This window comes from Leptodactylus fuscus, chromosome 7, assembly GCF_031893055.1.
Source record: "Leptodactylus fuscus isolate aLepFus1 chromosome 7, aLepFus1.hap2, whole genome shotgun sequence".
Classification (NCBI taxonomy): Eukaryota; Metazoa; Chordata; class Amphibia; order Anura; family Leptodactylidae; genus Leptodactylus; species Leptodactylus fuscus.
The window spans coordinates 71,376,444-71,390,492 of NC_134271.1; the positions used below are offsets into that span (position 1 = coordinate 71,376,444).

Consider the following 14,049-nt stretch of genomic DNA (forward strand, 5'->3'; position numbering starts at 1 on the left):
GCAGCTCTCTGTCACCTCCAACTAACAAAGGAACATTTCCATGTGGAAATAAGAGGTGCAAGACCTGCCCGCACATACTGACTACGGAAAAAATAAAGATCCCGAACTCTGATCGACACTACAAGATCCCAGGTAACTTCACCTGCAGCACACCTAATGTAGTGTATTTGATATTGTGTACTAAGTGTCCTGAGGGCCTGTATGTAGGTGAGACAGGACAGTCACTTAGGATGAGGATGAACTCACACAGACATACGATTAGAGAACAGAGAATGGACCTCCCTGTGCCAAAACACTTCTGCAATGAAAATCATAACATGACCCAGGATATGAAGATCCTGGTCCTGAGAGGGAATTTCAAGAGTAGAAAAGATCGCCTCATATGGGAGGTTAAACTTATGGTGAACTTTAACACGCTTCAGAGGGGTTTAAACCAGGCCCAGGGTTTTATGACGTTTTGCAACCACTAGACAACACGTCACTGATCAAAGAAGCCATAAACCCAGAGAACTTTCCTGTGAACTGATATATATATGTTTTTTCACTGTTTATTTACATGGTGTTCTGTTCTCCATCTATTTTGCATCTAACACTCCATTTCTCTGTGTATATATATGCCTACCTTCAGAAATTGTGTTATACCATCCTGATGAAGAGACCTCTATAGAGTCTCGAAAGCTCGATATGTCATCAAAAAACTTTTTAAGTTAGCCATTAAAAAAGGTATCAACTACTGAGGACTTCTCTCAAAAAATTTCTTTCATTTAATGAAATCTTGTAATCGACAATAACAACGGATGCTACTGACGATCACCAGTGGTAGTGTGAACGACCTCTAAATTCACATCTGCACCAGAGTGTCCATTGGATACACCGTTGCAATGTCCACCTGAAGTCAGAGTATGAAAAAGTCTGCAGTGCACAGCAATTTTTTTTTCTTCCACCAGTTTCAGTTTATAGTGACTGACATCCAACGGACCCCATTATAGTGAATAGGGTCCACCAGGCTTAGTGTGTAACCTCTATTACAGTGGTCTGCCTGTCTGTTGATCTGGCTGCCGCCGCACCAGAAAAATAGATAGACCAACATTAGTGTGGACCTAGTGTAATTGTAACAAACGTTCTGCTGAGTGTAAGTATTTGATCTGCACTAGTTATAAATAAACATGTTCCCATACAATGACAGCAAGAGATCTTGAAAATGGTGTAGAAAAGACATATTATACAGGAAAAGTGTTGAACTGAAGAATAAGAATAATAATACATTTTCTTTTTTTTTATACATATATATATATATATATATATATATATATATATATATAGTGCCAACATATTTCACAGCACTTTACAATTTTTAGGGTTCAAGTATAGACAAAATGAGGCATTGCAGAGTAATAAGTCAATTCACACAATGGAATTGAGGGAGCTGCTCGCAAGAACTTAGTCTATAAGGTAGAGGGGATGACACAAGAACTGTTCATCCTACCATGCATAAGCTTTATTTACATAAAATGTATTGTTTTGCGTCATTGCGGACAAATTGTCACCCTTTCTATGAAAGTGTCGTTTTACTTAGCACATTGTCAGGCGATCTTGGCTTTTTTGTCAGACAGCTGCATTATAGGCTTCATACAAATTACACACTTGCTAACAGGAGCACTTCATCCTTCACCACAGTCATCTCATGAGATCTAAGCAAGAAAGTATCAAGTGGACAGAATGTCACTTCAACCTGACCGTGACAGAACCCAATGCCTTGCACTTTGTCATCTTCCTTACAGTAAAATCCAAATGTCTCTGTTTTATTTAAGATGTTAGAGGCCTAAGTGCCCAGGAAGATGTGGTATGACTTAGAGAAGACCCATCCAAGCATTCTCCTATATAGTTCTATGAACCATGACAGAATATCTTTTGGTGTGTGTGTGTGTGTGTGTGTGTGCGTGCGTGCGTGCGTGCGTGCATAGATAGATAGATATCTATATATATAACACACGCATACTAATATATGGATGATTGTATATCCTGGGTATCGTCTGATTTATAATTATATAATAATATTGTACACTCACCGGCCACTTTATTAGGTACACCATGCTAGTAACGGGTTGGACCCCCTTTTGCCTTCAGAACTGCCTCAATTCTTCGTGGCATAGATTCAACAAGGTGCTGGAAGCATTCCTCAGAGATTTTGGTCCATATTGACATGATGGCATCACACAGTTGCCGCAGATTTGTCGGCTGCACATCCATGATGCGAATCTCCCGTTCCACCACATCCCAAAGATGCTCTATTGGATTGAGATCTGGTGACTGTGGAGGCCATTGGAGTACAGTGAACTCATTGTCATGTTCAAGAAACCAGTCTGAGATGATTCCAGCTTTATGACATGGCGCATTATCCTGCTGAAAGTAGCCATCAGATGTTGGGTACATTGTGGTCATAAAGGGATGGACATGGTCAGCAACAATACTCAGGTAGGCTTTGGCGTTGCAACGATGCTCAATTGGTACCAAGGGGCCCAAAGAGTGCCAAGAAAATATTCCCCACACCATGACACCACCACCACCAGCCTGAACCGTTGATACAAGGCAGGATGGATCCATGCTTTCATGTTGTTGACGCCAAATTCTGACCCTACCATCCGAATGTCGCAGCAGAAATCGAGACTCATCAGACCAGGCAACGTTTTTCCAATCTTCAATTGTCCAATTTCGATGAGCTTGTGCAAATTGTAGCCTCAGTTTCCTGTTCTTAGCTGAAAGGAGTGGCACCCGGTGTGGTCTTCTGCTGCTGTAGCCCATCTGCCTCAAAGTTCGACGTACTGTGCGTTCAGAGATGCTCTTCTGGCTACCTTGGTTGTAACGGGTGGCTATTTGAGTCACTGTTGCCTTTCTATCAGCTCGAACCAGTCTGGCCATTCTCCTCTGACCTCTGGCATCAACAACGCATTTCCGCCTACAGAACTGCCGCTCACTGGATGTTTTTTCTTTTTCGGACCATTCTCTGTAAACCCTAGAGATGGTTGTGCGTGAAAATCCCAGTAGATCAGCAGTTTCTGAAATATTCAGACCAGCCCTTCTGGCACCAACAACCATGCCACGTTCAAAGGCACTCAAATCACCTTTCTTCCCCATACTGATGCTCGGTTTGAACTGCAGGAGATTGTCTTGACCATGTCTACATGCCTAAATGCACTGAGTTGCCGCCATGTGATTGGCTGATTAGAAATTAAGTGTTAACGAGCAGTTGGACAGGTGTACCTAATAAAGTGGCCGGTGAGTGTATATGATACAGTGATGTGTACCATGCTGATAGCCTAGATATCTTCCTTTTAGTGTTGTGGATTATGGTAGTATTAGGCTGAGTTCACATCAGCAGTTGAGGTCCATTCAGAGTTTCTGTCCCCAAACCCCCTTAATAAATGAGGAGAGAAAAACACTGCTAGCAGCGCTTTTCTCTTCGCATTTTTCCCCCTTTTCAGGTTGAAACCCAGCGGAATCATTATAGTCAAAGGAGTCCACTGGTAAGTTCCAAGACGGAAACCCCAATGCAGGTGTGAACATAGTGTAACATCAGCATTATCTTCTCCATATCTATATATGTACAGCTGGTATAAGCTGGGTGTTCTGTAGGTAATATTATACGTTCTTGTTTTCAGCCTCTTTTATTTCCCTGGAGTTCATGGATTGATTGTTCAGTGGCTGCTTCATTGTACTGTGACTATTGACCACTAGAATGTCATTTCCTATTAATAGTCCAGGACACTGTTGGGTTTCTAGTGAATTATATATTTTAGGCTTAATTGACTAGTCCTGGCCTTCGCCAGTCTCTCCATTCACTGTGTTCTATTCTTTGCAGCTCAGTTGGGTTGGCTAAGGCCGCTCTGGAAGCCATTGATGGATTCAACCTCTTTGGAAACCAGGTAACAATTTCCCTGTTTTTGTTGCAATACCCGGATAAATCTACAGCCAGGACATACTGTCACAGATTAAGTTTAATTTTCACACCAGAACATTCCCCTAGTTCAATGGGTAAATATAGTTTTCTTTCACTGGTTAATGACAATGACTACAATGAAGACTGACACATAAAGTACAGAGTAGTAGAAGCAATAGAGGGAGAATGGAGGGACTAACTGTTCGTTCACATCTAGAAATATTTGCCTTTCTTTGCCTCTGGAAAGCTGGCTTGACAGCTAATGGCTGTAAGTCAACACGGTGTGTCAGCCAGCAATGTAAGGAAGATCATTATTTTCTTGTAAGAAGACGTTGTTTTAGCATTTAAATCTTGTTTGATCAACACACATCTTTCCTTAAATATGTTGTGCTGCTATTTAATGATTAGTAATGTTCAGCTACTAGCTATATAATGTTTCCTACCATATTAGTGTTAAAAAAGTCACTTTTCAAAAACGATCCATAAAGTTTAAAGACATTTTGTTGTATACAGTGTAGGATTTGCATCCCACAGTCAGTCAGTGCAGTAAACACCCACTTCACAGTGTTTGACATCTCCCTTCCATAGTGCTCGATTACTGCAGGTTAGTACAGCAAGACATTCAGAACATGGGTACTTGCGGTTTATAAATGTATCTTCATTGTTTTCCGGGATCCATTGTCCTTATTGTGTGGTTATTATCATCCCACATGCCCCTCCTGATGACTATTTCTTTTCTCTCCCTTTTCATGTTCTCCTCTCCCAAGACGCCAGTGCGCATGTAGAGCGGTATTTGCTGTCATTAGGCGATGTACGAGACACTTTGATTTCTGAGATGAAATCGCTGCAGCCCTATAGTGTGCAGTATAGATTTATTCCTGAGTGTATGGTACATTAGTCTGTTCCAGCTGCACCTGATATCACATTTAAACACTTGTTGCGTTCAAAGCCGCCCTTCGGGCCCTTTGAAGTCTGGTGCGGGCCTCTGTGGGAGACTATAGCTCTTTAGACGGCGCTGGAATTAAAATTTCATCTTTGAAACCAGTGCGTTACATTCATGGCACCGCGCTCTCTTGAAGGGAAGTGTAGAGGAAGCAGCCGATTGTATGATGATTGCCATATTAGAAGCTGCCAAAAATATTCTCAATTTTTTATATTTTTTTTGTCTGAGCACAGCACGTCTTCAGCATAGAAAGCCGCTCTTTATCTTTTAGTTTTAATGGACTTTGCTGCTGAGCTCAGGCAACTCACAGGGTCCCCGCCATGTATATTTCACACTGCAAGAATCCATGTCTGCAGCTGTTAATACAGAAGCCGAATAACACAGACAGTTCACGAATCACCGCACACCATCCAGGGTTAGCAAGAACAAAGTGTCTATAAGTTAGATAACTATTTTTCATTCTCTGTATTTGGCTGCAGCACAACAGAGGCAACAATGTTAAAAAGCTAAAATATTTGTACACGGTTTTACTTCAAAGCACGTTCACTATAAAAACTGCGTGCTGTGGTGATGCCTCTGTCTGCTGCAGTATTAGTACCCCACAATGCTAGTTACATCATGGGTTTTCAATCCAGAAACCGCAACAAACATGCAACATGTGACCTCGGCCATCTATCAAGTGGAATAAATAATGGAGGTTATGCAGCACCACATATATCTAAAGGGCTTATCACTAGCCAAATGGGAGCCTTAAAGGAGGACATTTTATTGTTTCAAAGTGATAAATTGCATAAATTTCCTGACTGTACTACAGCAGTGGAAAATAGGGTGTCTGGGGTGGAATACAATGTGCCCCCAAAGCAACAAGATTTACACACACACTCCTGGGGTGGCAACCTACTTTCAAGTGAAAGCAGGTAACTTGGAAAATGGACAACTCCGGAACAATGTCTGTCTGGTTGGAGTCCAAAGAAAGGCAATAATCTTGATGATTACTTTTGATAAATGGTTACTAACATTTTCAGTAAAAAGGCACTCACTCATTGCAGTGGAGCGTGAGCCTAGATTACCCTCCACCTCTATGGCTGGTGCTTATTAAAATACTGCATTGCAAAGACAGGATTCTGCGAGTGGCTCGGCAAAAGAGAGACATTCTGTTTAAAGAGAGAGAGTGGCACTATTGAAGTACAAATGAAAGAGATCCCAGTTTCTGTATGTTATGAGGAGGCTGGAAGCATTGGATGTGCCATCTTCAATGATCTACCCTGCGAAGTGGCGAATTGGCACAACACGTGATGCAGTTTGTTGGCTAGATAGGCTGTGGCAGCCTGAGGAATGTGCGGTTGAGAAAGAGGTCACTGGAGGGTATCTGCTCACTGTAGTTGTTTTAGTATCCTCTGTGGCTGAGAGACGAGACTTGTCCTCTATATTTTAGTTCTTGACCATTGATGCACTACTTGAGAGACCAATTGCATTTGTTTCTGCAAAAGGACTGTAACAAGTTACTTGGTGGGAATGAAAATGACAGCTTACGCGTTCCTTATACTAGTTGACTGTAGATAAGAATTTCAGTTATTTCTATGTTTTGTTTGCCGTTGGTGTATTAATGGAAGCATCGCTTTGGCTATTTGTGGCACTGACCCATTTCGGAGGGGAGGTGTACACAGTTGGGGGCTGGGGGTAGAAATGCACAGTTTGTATTATTGTTGATTGGGAATATATTTTCTGGTTTTCATAACAATGATTGTATTCATGGGGGAGCTATTTAAATGTTTCCGTGGAATGTGAGGGGTGTGAAAGAAGGGAGGAAAAGGAGAGCTATTTTTGATATCAATCAGCATTCTAGTAGTAGACTTGCAGGAGAATCATATGACATCGAGCTTGGTGGCCTTGTTGAATACGCCGTGTGTACCATTCCTTTCATACAGAGTATTCTAGAGCAGTTATTTTGTTTATTCACAGAACATTTCAAGTCCTTTGTGGACAGGGAAGGTTTGAATATATAGAGGTACATTGCAACATATTCAATCGGTAGTGTATTTTGGTGGTTATGTATAATCAACCACCACATAGTAGCATCTCTTTGAAAAGAGTTCTTGATCAGCTGGCTTCATTAAGAGATGCACCGCTCTTAATTTAGGAGGGACGTCAATGCAGTGGTGAATCATACTATAGATTGCTTTCATAGTAGCGGGGGAGACAGTTTCAGGAACTCTAACCTCTTTAGGATGCCTGCTCGAGGAGGTGGAGTTAAAAGATATTTGCAGAAATATGTATCCAGGGTTTCATCAGTTCTCTTTTGTCTATCTTCCAGTTATAGAACCTTATCAAGAATTGACTTTGTGTCAGGTACAGATTCTATGTTATCATAAGTTAAAGGGAATTGTGCTGTATGAGCCCCAAAATATGCCCCCCCCTCGTTTTAAAATAATACCCTAAAAGTGAATATGCAAACGATACTTACCCGTGGGCGGTCATGCACTGTCCAACGTCATCTTGCTGTCATGTCTTCCTCTTCTTTCTTCTAGCGACACCCTCCTGTCCTGGCTCTTCCACGCCTTGATCTTCTGTTCTTCCAGAATGAAGAGGTTCGTGAGTGTACTGCACATGTGCAGTGCGCTCGCGTAGTTCTAAGGGGAACTTAGAACTACTACAAAAATGACCCCGGAGTGTGCGCAGTAGCGCTCCGGAGGGAGAGCTACTGCGCACGTGTGGGATTTGAACCAAACCCGCCGGAAGAACAGAAGATCAAGGCAGGGAAGAGCCAGGACAGGAGGGCGTTGCTGGAAGAAGAAAGAAGAGGAAGGCGTCACAGCAGATGACATCAGACAGTGCATGACCGCCCACCGTGCACAGTAAGTATAATTTGCATATTCGTTTTTAGGGTATCATTTTAAGATGGGGGGGAAGGGGGTTAAAATAAGATTAGAGGTGCCTGAATAGCCTTTTTAAAGGCTATTCAGGCATATTTGGAGCTCATTCAGCATAATTTTGCTGATAGATCCCCTTTAAGGACAAGGAGTATTCACAGAGGGCATTCTCAGGTCATTCCCTTGTGGTGGTAGATATTCAAATAAAGTTTGGTGGGCATAGTTAAGGCTTTCGTAAACTAAATGTTTTACGTTTGAAGCTCTTAAGGAGAACCCAAGTGGTTGAGAGTATACAGGAATATTTTTGTGGATTCGGTTAGACCTCCTATCTTGTGGGAAGCTATGCAAGCATGTCTTCAGGGGGAGAGAAATTAAGGTAATGAAGACTAGGACAAGGGCCATTTACGAGCTCAAGTAGAAGAGACTGAGGAAAGACACCTGGTGACTGATACACCAGAGTCCATGGCAGATCAGGCTGATAAGCATTTTTGAAACAACAATTTTATGACTAAGGGGGCAATTACCAGTTGGTTATAGACCCTTATTTGTCTAATGTTAATATGCAGTGTTCTTAGTCAGGATGACCGGATGTTCCTAGATGAACCTTTAACTGTAGAGGAACTCCAAGAAACAAAGGGAGTCATGGCTTATGAAAAAGCCCCTCTTGCAGGATGGGTTGGCAGTGGAAGTTTATAAGGAATATGAGGAGCAGCTTTTGCCTGAAATGTTGGATACCTTAAATATGTGTTATGAGGAGGGTGAACTGCCAGATTCTTATGAAGCAGTGACTGTAGTATTACCAAAGGGTGGTAAAGATGCCCATTTCCCACATTTTTACTACCCTTCTCAGTGCTAAATAAAGACGTAAAGTTTTTAATGAAGCATCAAACGGATGGATATATACAAATGGGATGCCCAAATTTGCATACAGGCACCAAAAGAGAGAATGTGCCAAAAATAGGTCACCACCCAAAGCACCATAGGTCCTGCTCTTGTGTATACAGGGGGCAGCACTGCATTCATGTTTTGTGTAGATCACATATAAATCCTTTTTCTGTGTGTGTGTATATATATATATATATATATATATATATATATATATATATATATAATATCGCTCAGGTAGATGCTTGTAGCAGTGCAGGAGACAGGGACACAGACACTGGATTGCACACAGGTTCAGGCTTTATTCACATGCAACACATACACTGCTTTTGCAAAGCCACAGGATAAACAAAACAATTATCTTCTCAGCTGAGAAACTAACTTAAACGCAAGGAAACTTTCCCCTGACTATACAGGAGACTGGCTACCAGTCTCCCACCTTGGCAATAACAACAAGGGGTGGCACAGTACCTACTTTGGAGGTCCGGTCTGGACAGTTCAACTCTGTCAGTGTGGTGCAACACTGCTAGTCTTCACACTCAGGGCTCATTCACATCTGCGTTGTGAACTCTGTACTTGAGGTTTCCGTTTCCTGCCTAAAACAGAGGCAGGAGACGGAAACCTGCAGGAGTCTCTCTCACCCATTCATTTGAATGGGTCAGAGAGATGTGCGGCGGTGAGCGTTTTATGCTCTCCGCCGCGAAACCGGGTTTTATAATTCGGACACAGAGTCGGACATGCAGTACTCTGTGTCTGGATAAAAAAATCCGGTTTCGCGGCGGAGAGCATAAAACGCTCACGGCCGGACCCGGTCTGAGCTTTCCGACTTCTGGCATGAAGAAGACGGAAAGCTCAGAACGGACAGGTGAACGCTAGTGTGAACCTAGCGTCAGACTGTTATTAGGACCTGATTAGTCAGCTGACCTCCCTGGTGTGAGTTTTTACCAAACACCCTTTAGCTGCCTGGCTGGAATATACTTGTCTTCCCAGACAACACCCTTCACTCTCTCACAATATATATATATATATTGTCAGGGTCTGGGGTTGCTAGGTGGGGTGGCATAGACACACAGGTCCAGTTTCTTTAGTCCAAAACAAAGGTAGAGTTTTATTTTCACTCAAAAAGGTAGTGCAGCAACAAAAGGAAACAATACAAAAATAAATACCTGCCTGGCTAGGCTCTAACTCAACATAGGTTACCTCACCTATAATAGCGGACTCAACAGTAGGTTGCATCACCCAAGACAGCTCCAATAGTCTGACCTTCCTGCTGGCTCTCCAGCCAATCTCGGTCCAAAGTCTTGCTGCTGGAGCTGACCTTTTAAACCTCACTGATGAGGACAATTCACAGCAGCTGACACGCTGCAGAAACATCCACAATGTGTGGACTGGAGGGGGTTGGAATGACAGGTCCCACTACCAACCTACCTGCCATTCCTAAAAATTCAGCCCAATAGAGAGAACTTGAAATAATGCCCAGCGGAAAAAAGTTGTCTGCTGAGAACCAGTCTTTCTGGAGTTTTCTCATCTCACCCACCTTAGTAGTCTGGATGAGATGTACACCCCCTCCATTATCTGACCAGCCATCGGCTTACAATATATATTTTTATTTATTTTGTTATTCTGTTACAGATTAATGTATGTTTTGATGCTAAATTGATGAATTAAATCAATACATCTCCAACATCAACCCTCCTCAGTTTGCAACTGTGTGAACTCTTTGCTCGATGGTAGCCTTAACTTGTAAGGTTCACATTACAGTGTTTAATTTGTTTTCTTGTTAGCAGAAATGAATATAATCTACTATATTGATCCTATCAATGACTGGAGGCGACCACTAACTGAAGTTTATCAATTGACTTCTGTACAAACCATTCTTTCATTGATTGTTTTATCATTTCTGCAGGGCTGCTCCTGGTCCGTCATATTTGTGGATCTGGATGCACATAACCGAAACAGACAGACGCTGTCCTCCCTGCTGCCCAGAGAGTCACGCTCCCATGTAAGTGCATGAGATGGAGGTTAATCATAAGACAAAATGGAAAATTAATACATGCTTCATTATGTAAATGTGTCGTCCTGGTTCAAGAGGTTTCCAAGTGTGGAGTGGAGGGGGGTAGCTTACTTGTCATATAATAAAAGTTCTGCAGCTTTGTAATAGACTCTGTTTCGGTTCCTCACCATTTTCAAGCTTTGTGCATACTATAATTGAATGGGAACATACATATTTTTAGGACAGGAGAGAGATTTGTGCTAATATTAGATTATCAAGGCTGTATACAGCATTAGAAGTATTAGGTACAGGTTTTCAACCTCACAATGTAAGCATTCACTGACATTATTGCAGAGTATTTTAGTTCAATTATGCAGATCAATATGCAAATGTTAATCTATTTTGGGCGAAAATGCTGTTAAAGTGATAGTCACAAGGCCATCAAACCCAACCTATAAAACTACCAAGTTGATCCAGGGGAAGGCAAAAAAAAACCACATGAGATGAGAGCAAAGGAAAAAATTCTTTCCCAACTCAACTCCAAATATGGCGATTGGACTAAGTCCCTAGATCAACATCCTATATCAAAAATTTCTACCTCCCTTAACCTGTGATATTCTTACTTTCAAGAAAGGCATCCAGGCCCATTTTGAGTTCGTATAAGTTATCAGGCATCACCACATCATGTGGCAGGGAGTTCCATGGTCTCCCTCGCTTAATGTAGATCTGCTACCGATCAACTAAAACTGCAGGTGTTTTCACATCTCTCTCATAGTGGCCAATGAAGTTGAAATTTAATTCGAATGACTGTCTGAACATGTAATACATTGCGGCACCAAGGACTGCAGATGGGACCTTCTCTATACATTCGATATGTCCTAATAAAGACCCTTCTTTAACCATTTGGTCAAGACCATAGTCAATTTTCTAAAACATGATCTTTCTTTCCTCTTCAGAACACAGACGCTGCCCTCCTCACTTGCATCAGTTACCCGGCGTTTGCTGTGGACGATGATGCATTGTTTCATCAGGCAATGGACAAGATTGTGCGTAAACTGAAGGGAAAATATGGTTTTAAGAGATTTCTAAGGGATGGCTATCGGACTGCTCTGGAAGATGAAAACCGGCGTTACTATAAGCCTGCAGAGATCAAGGTATCACAAGTATACTGCTATTGACTTTACCTTTCCCCACTGGTACATGTAAGCCAATGTGCACACTTGGGAGTTGCATGCACTAGTGTTCTCTTGATCCACCATAGGAGGTTGCACCTACACTGCAGCAGACACCTAACCATTATAGCAGTCAATGACCTCCATGATAAGTGTACTTCATGTATGCTATTAGATAATGTAAGTAGGAAGTTAACTTTAAAGAATAATTGTTTTACTGTGTTTTAATAATAGTCATGAGCTATGTTCCATTCACATTCACTCTATTGCCAGATCTAGCATTTAACAACTTTGGCTATGTTCTCACTACTGTTCTGTCATACGTGGCGTTCACACTTGTGCCTTGAGCTGTCCACTGTGATTCCGCCTAAATCCCTGGAAAAACTGCATAGGGACGGCTTACCGGTGGTCAGTTTTAAAACCCATTCATTCCAATGGGTTTTTAAAACAAATCACCGGTGTCCGTATGAAGCCTCTCTGCCGTGAAACAGTTTTTTTGTTTTTGTTTGTTTGGGTTTTTGTTTTTTTGTTTTTTGCATGGACATAAAGTCCTGCTTTGTGTCCATCCGAAAAACAACTGGTTCACAGCGGGGAGTCTGCATACAGACTCCAGCTGTTTTATTTAAAAACCCATTGAAATGAATGGGTTTTTTAAACTGACTGCCGGCAAGCAGTTTTTCTGGGGATTTAGTCAGAATCACAGCGGACAGCTCAAGGCGCAAGTGTGAGCGCTGCAATAGTAGGACAACAACGGACATTAACTGTAGCAATGTTCCCATTGGATCTAATATAATCAACATGACTGACACTGTCTTCCGTCATGTTTACTTTTGTAACAGAAGAAAAAGTCCTGCACATCTTTTACTTCCATCAGAAACTTAAAGGGGCTCTATCAGCAAAATTATGCTGATCGAGCCCCATATATGTGTGAATAGCCTTTAAAAAGGCTATTCAGGCACCACTAAAGTTATATTCAACTACCACCCCCCCACCCCTGTTTTAAAATAAAAAACTAAAACAGAATATGTTGTACTTATCTATCGTGCACGGTGGGTGGGCATTCAGGTACTATAGATAAGTACAACATATTCTTTTTTAGAGTTTTATTTTAAAACGGGGGGGGGGGGGTAGTTTATTATAACTTTAGCGGTGCCTGAATGCCTATTCACACTTATGTGTGTGGCTCTGTCAGCATAATTTTGCTAATGGAGCCCCATTAAAAACATGACAGAAGAAAGATTCTTTCATAATTTTTTAACTTTTGGCTGAATGCAGATGGACACCCAGTGCAGGGGGCTCTGCCTGTCTTTAAATGTCCTTTATTCTCATGGTAGTGTGAACCTAGCCTTAGCTCGGCGATCTAGGATCCCACGATGCAATGGACCATGGAAACAGCAGAGTTTTTGGATGTATTGTACATGGAAAAGAAATTATCATATAAATGTCACTTAGTAAAGATAAGGATTTTACAAAGTTACCCAATGTTTTATGTAGATTTACAGAACATCATCATTACTAAAATAGCACCACCTTTTTCCCCTTAGTTTCTGGTATTACATCGTATTGACTTGAATGGATCCGTGTTGTTTGAGTTTGCTTTTGACTCCACCAGTTTTTAGTTCAGATTTTTTCGTCTAATTGAAATCTGCAGACAAGTTTATTGGGTGAGGGGGAGCAGTTCATCATTTTGCTGTTTAATTTCACAGCTCGCTACAAGTTTACACAGAAAAACAAATGATGGTGGTGGAGCGTGGGGAGCAGTAGCCATCTCCAATACATAACATTATCTTTATATTGCAATCACAATGGTCTATTTACTAGTACATTGAGCTCCATCCATCTCCTGTGTGCTCCGTCTATTCACCGTTCTCTGCCTTCGTTCTGATTCATTCTTCTTTATTTCCAGCTGTTTGATGGCATTGAGTGTGAATTTCCAGTGTTTTTTATCTACATGATCATTGATGGTAAGTCTACATAGACTAGTCATGTATCACCAATTATCTCCACATTATATGTTAGTCTAGAAATACTAGAAGCCTGCTTTATGCCAGATTAAATCCTGTTGATCTCTATTCTATATGTACATAATGGTTTCCTTACAGATATAATTGAAGCAGAAAGTCTGCAGAGAAAACCTCTGCAAATTCTGCGCAAAGCACTATGGGAAGAACAGTGATGAGTTGCCGCCGTGGCTTTTTTTTCAGCGCTTTTTTTGCTGCGGGATGCTACGTGGGGCCTTAGCCTTAGGG

At 41.6% G+C, this 14,049-nt stretch overlaps 1 protein-coding gene across 4 annotated transcripts in view; it reads left to right on the forward strand.

Moving 5' to 3' along the window:
- The window catches only part of PHKB (phosphorylase kinase regulatory subunit beta), a 148,079-nt gene that overhangs the window by 79,943 nt on the left and 54,087 nt on the right, over window positions 1-14,049 (forward strand). For all 4 annotated transcript variants that reach the window (XM_075282098.1, XM_075282100.1, XM_075282097.1 and 1 more), the window contains 4 exons: window positions 3,860-3,923; window positions 10,542-10,637; window positions 11,585-11,782; window positions 13,707-13,764. In XM_075282098.1, coding sequence (XP_075138199.1) covers window positions 3,860-3,923; window positions 10,542-10,637; window positions 11,585-11,782; window positions 13,707-13,764 — 416 coding nt within the window. The remainder of the gene's footprint in view (window positions 1-3,859; window positions 3,924-10,541; window positions 10,638-11,584; window positions 11,783-13,706; window positions 13,765-14,049) is intronic.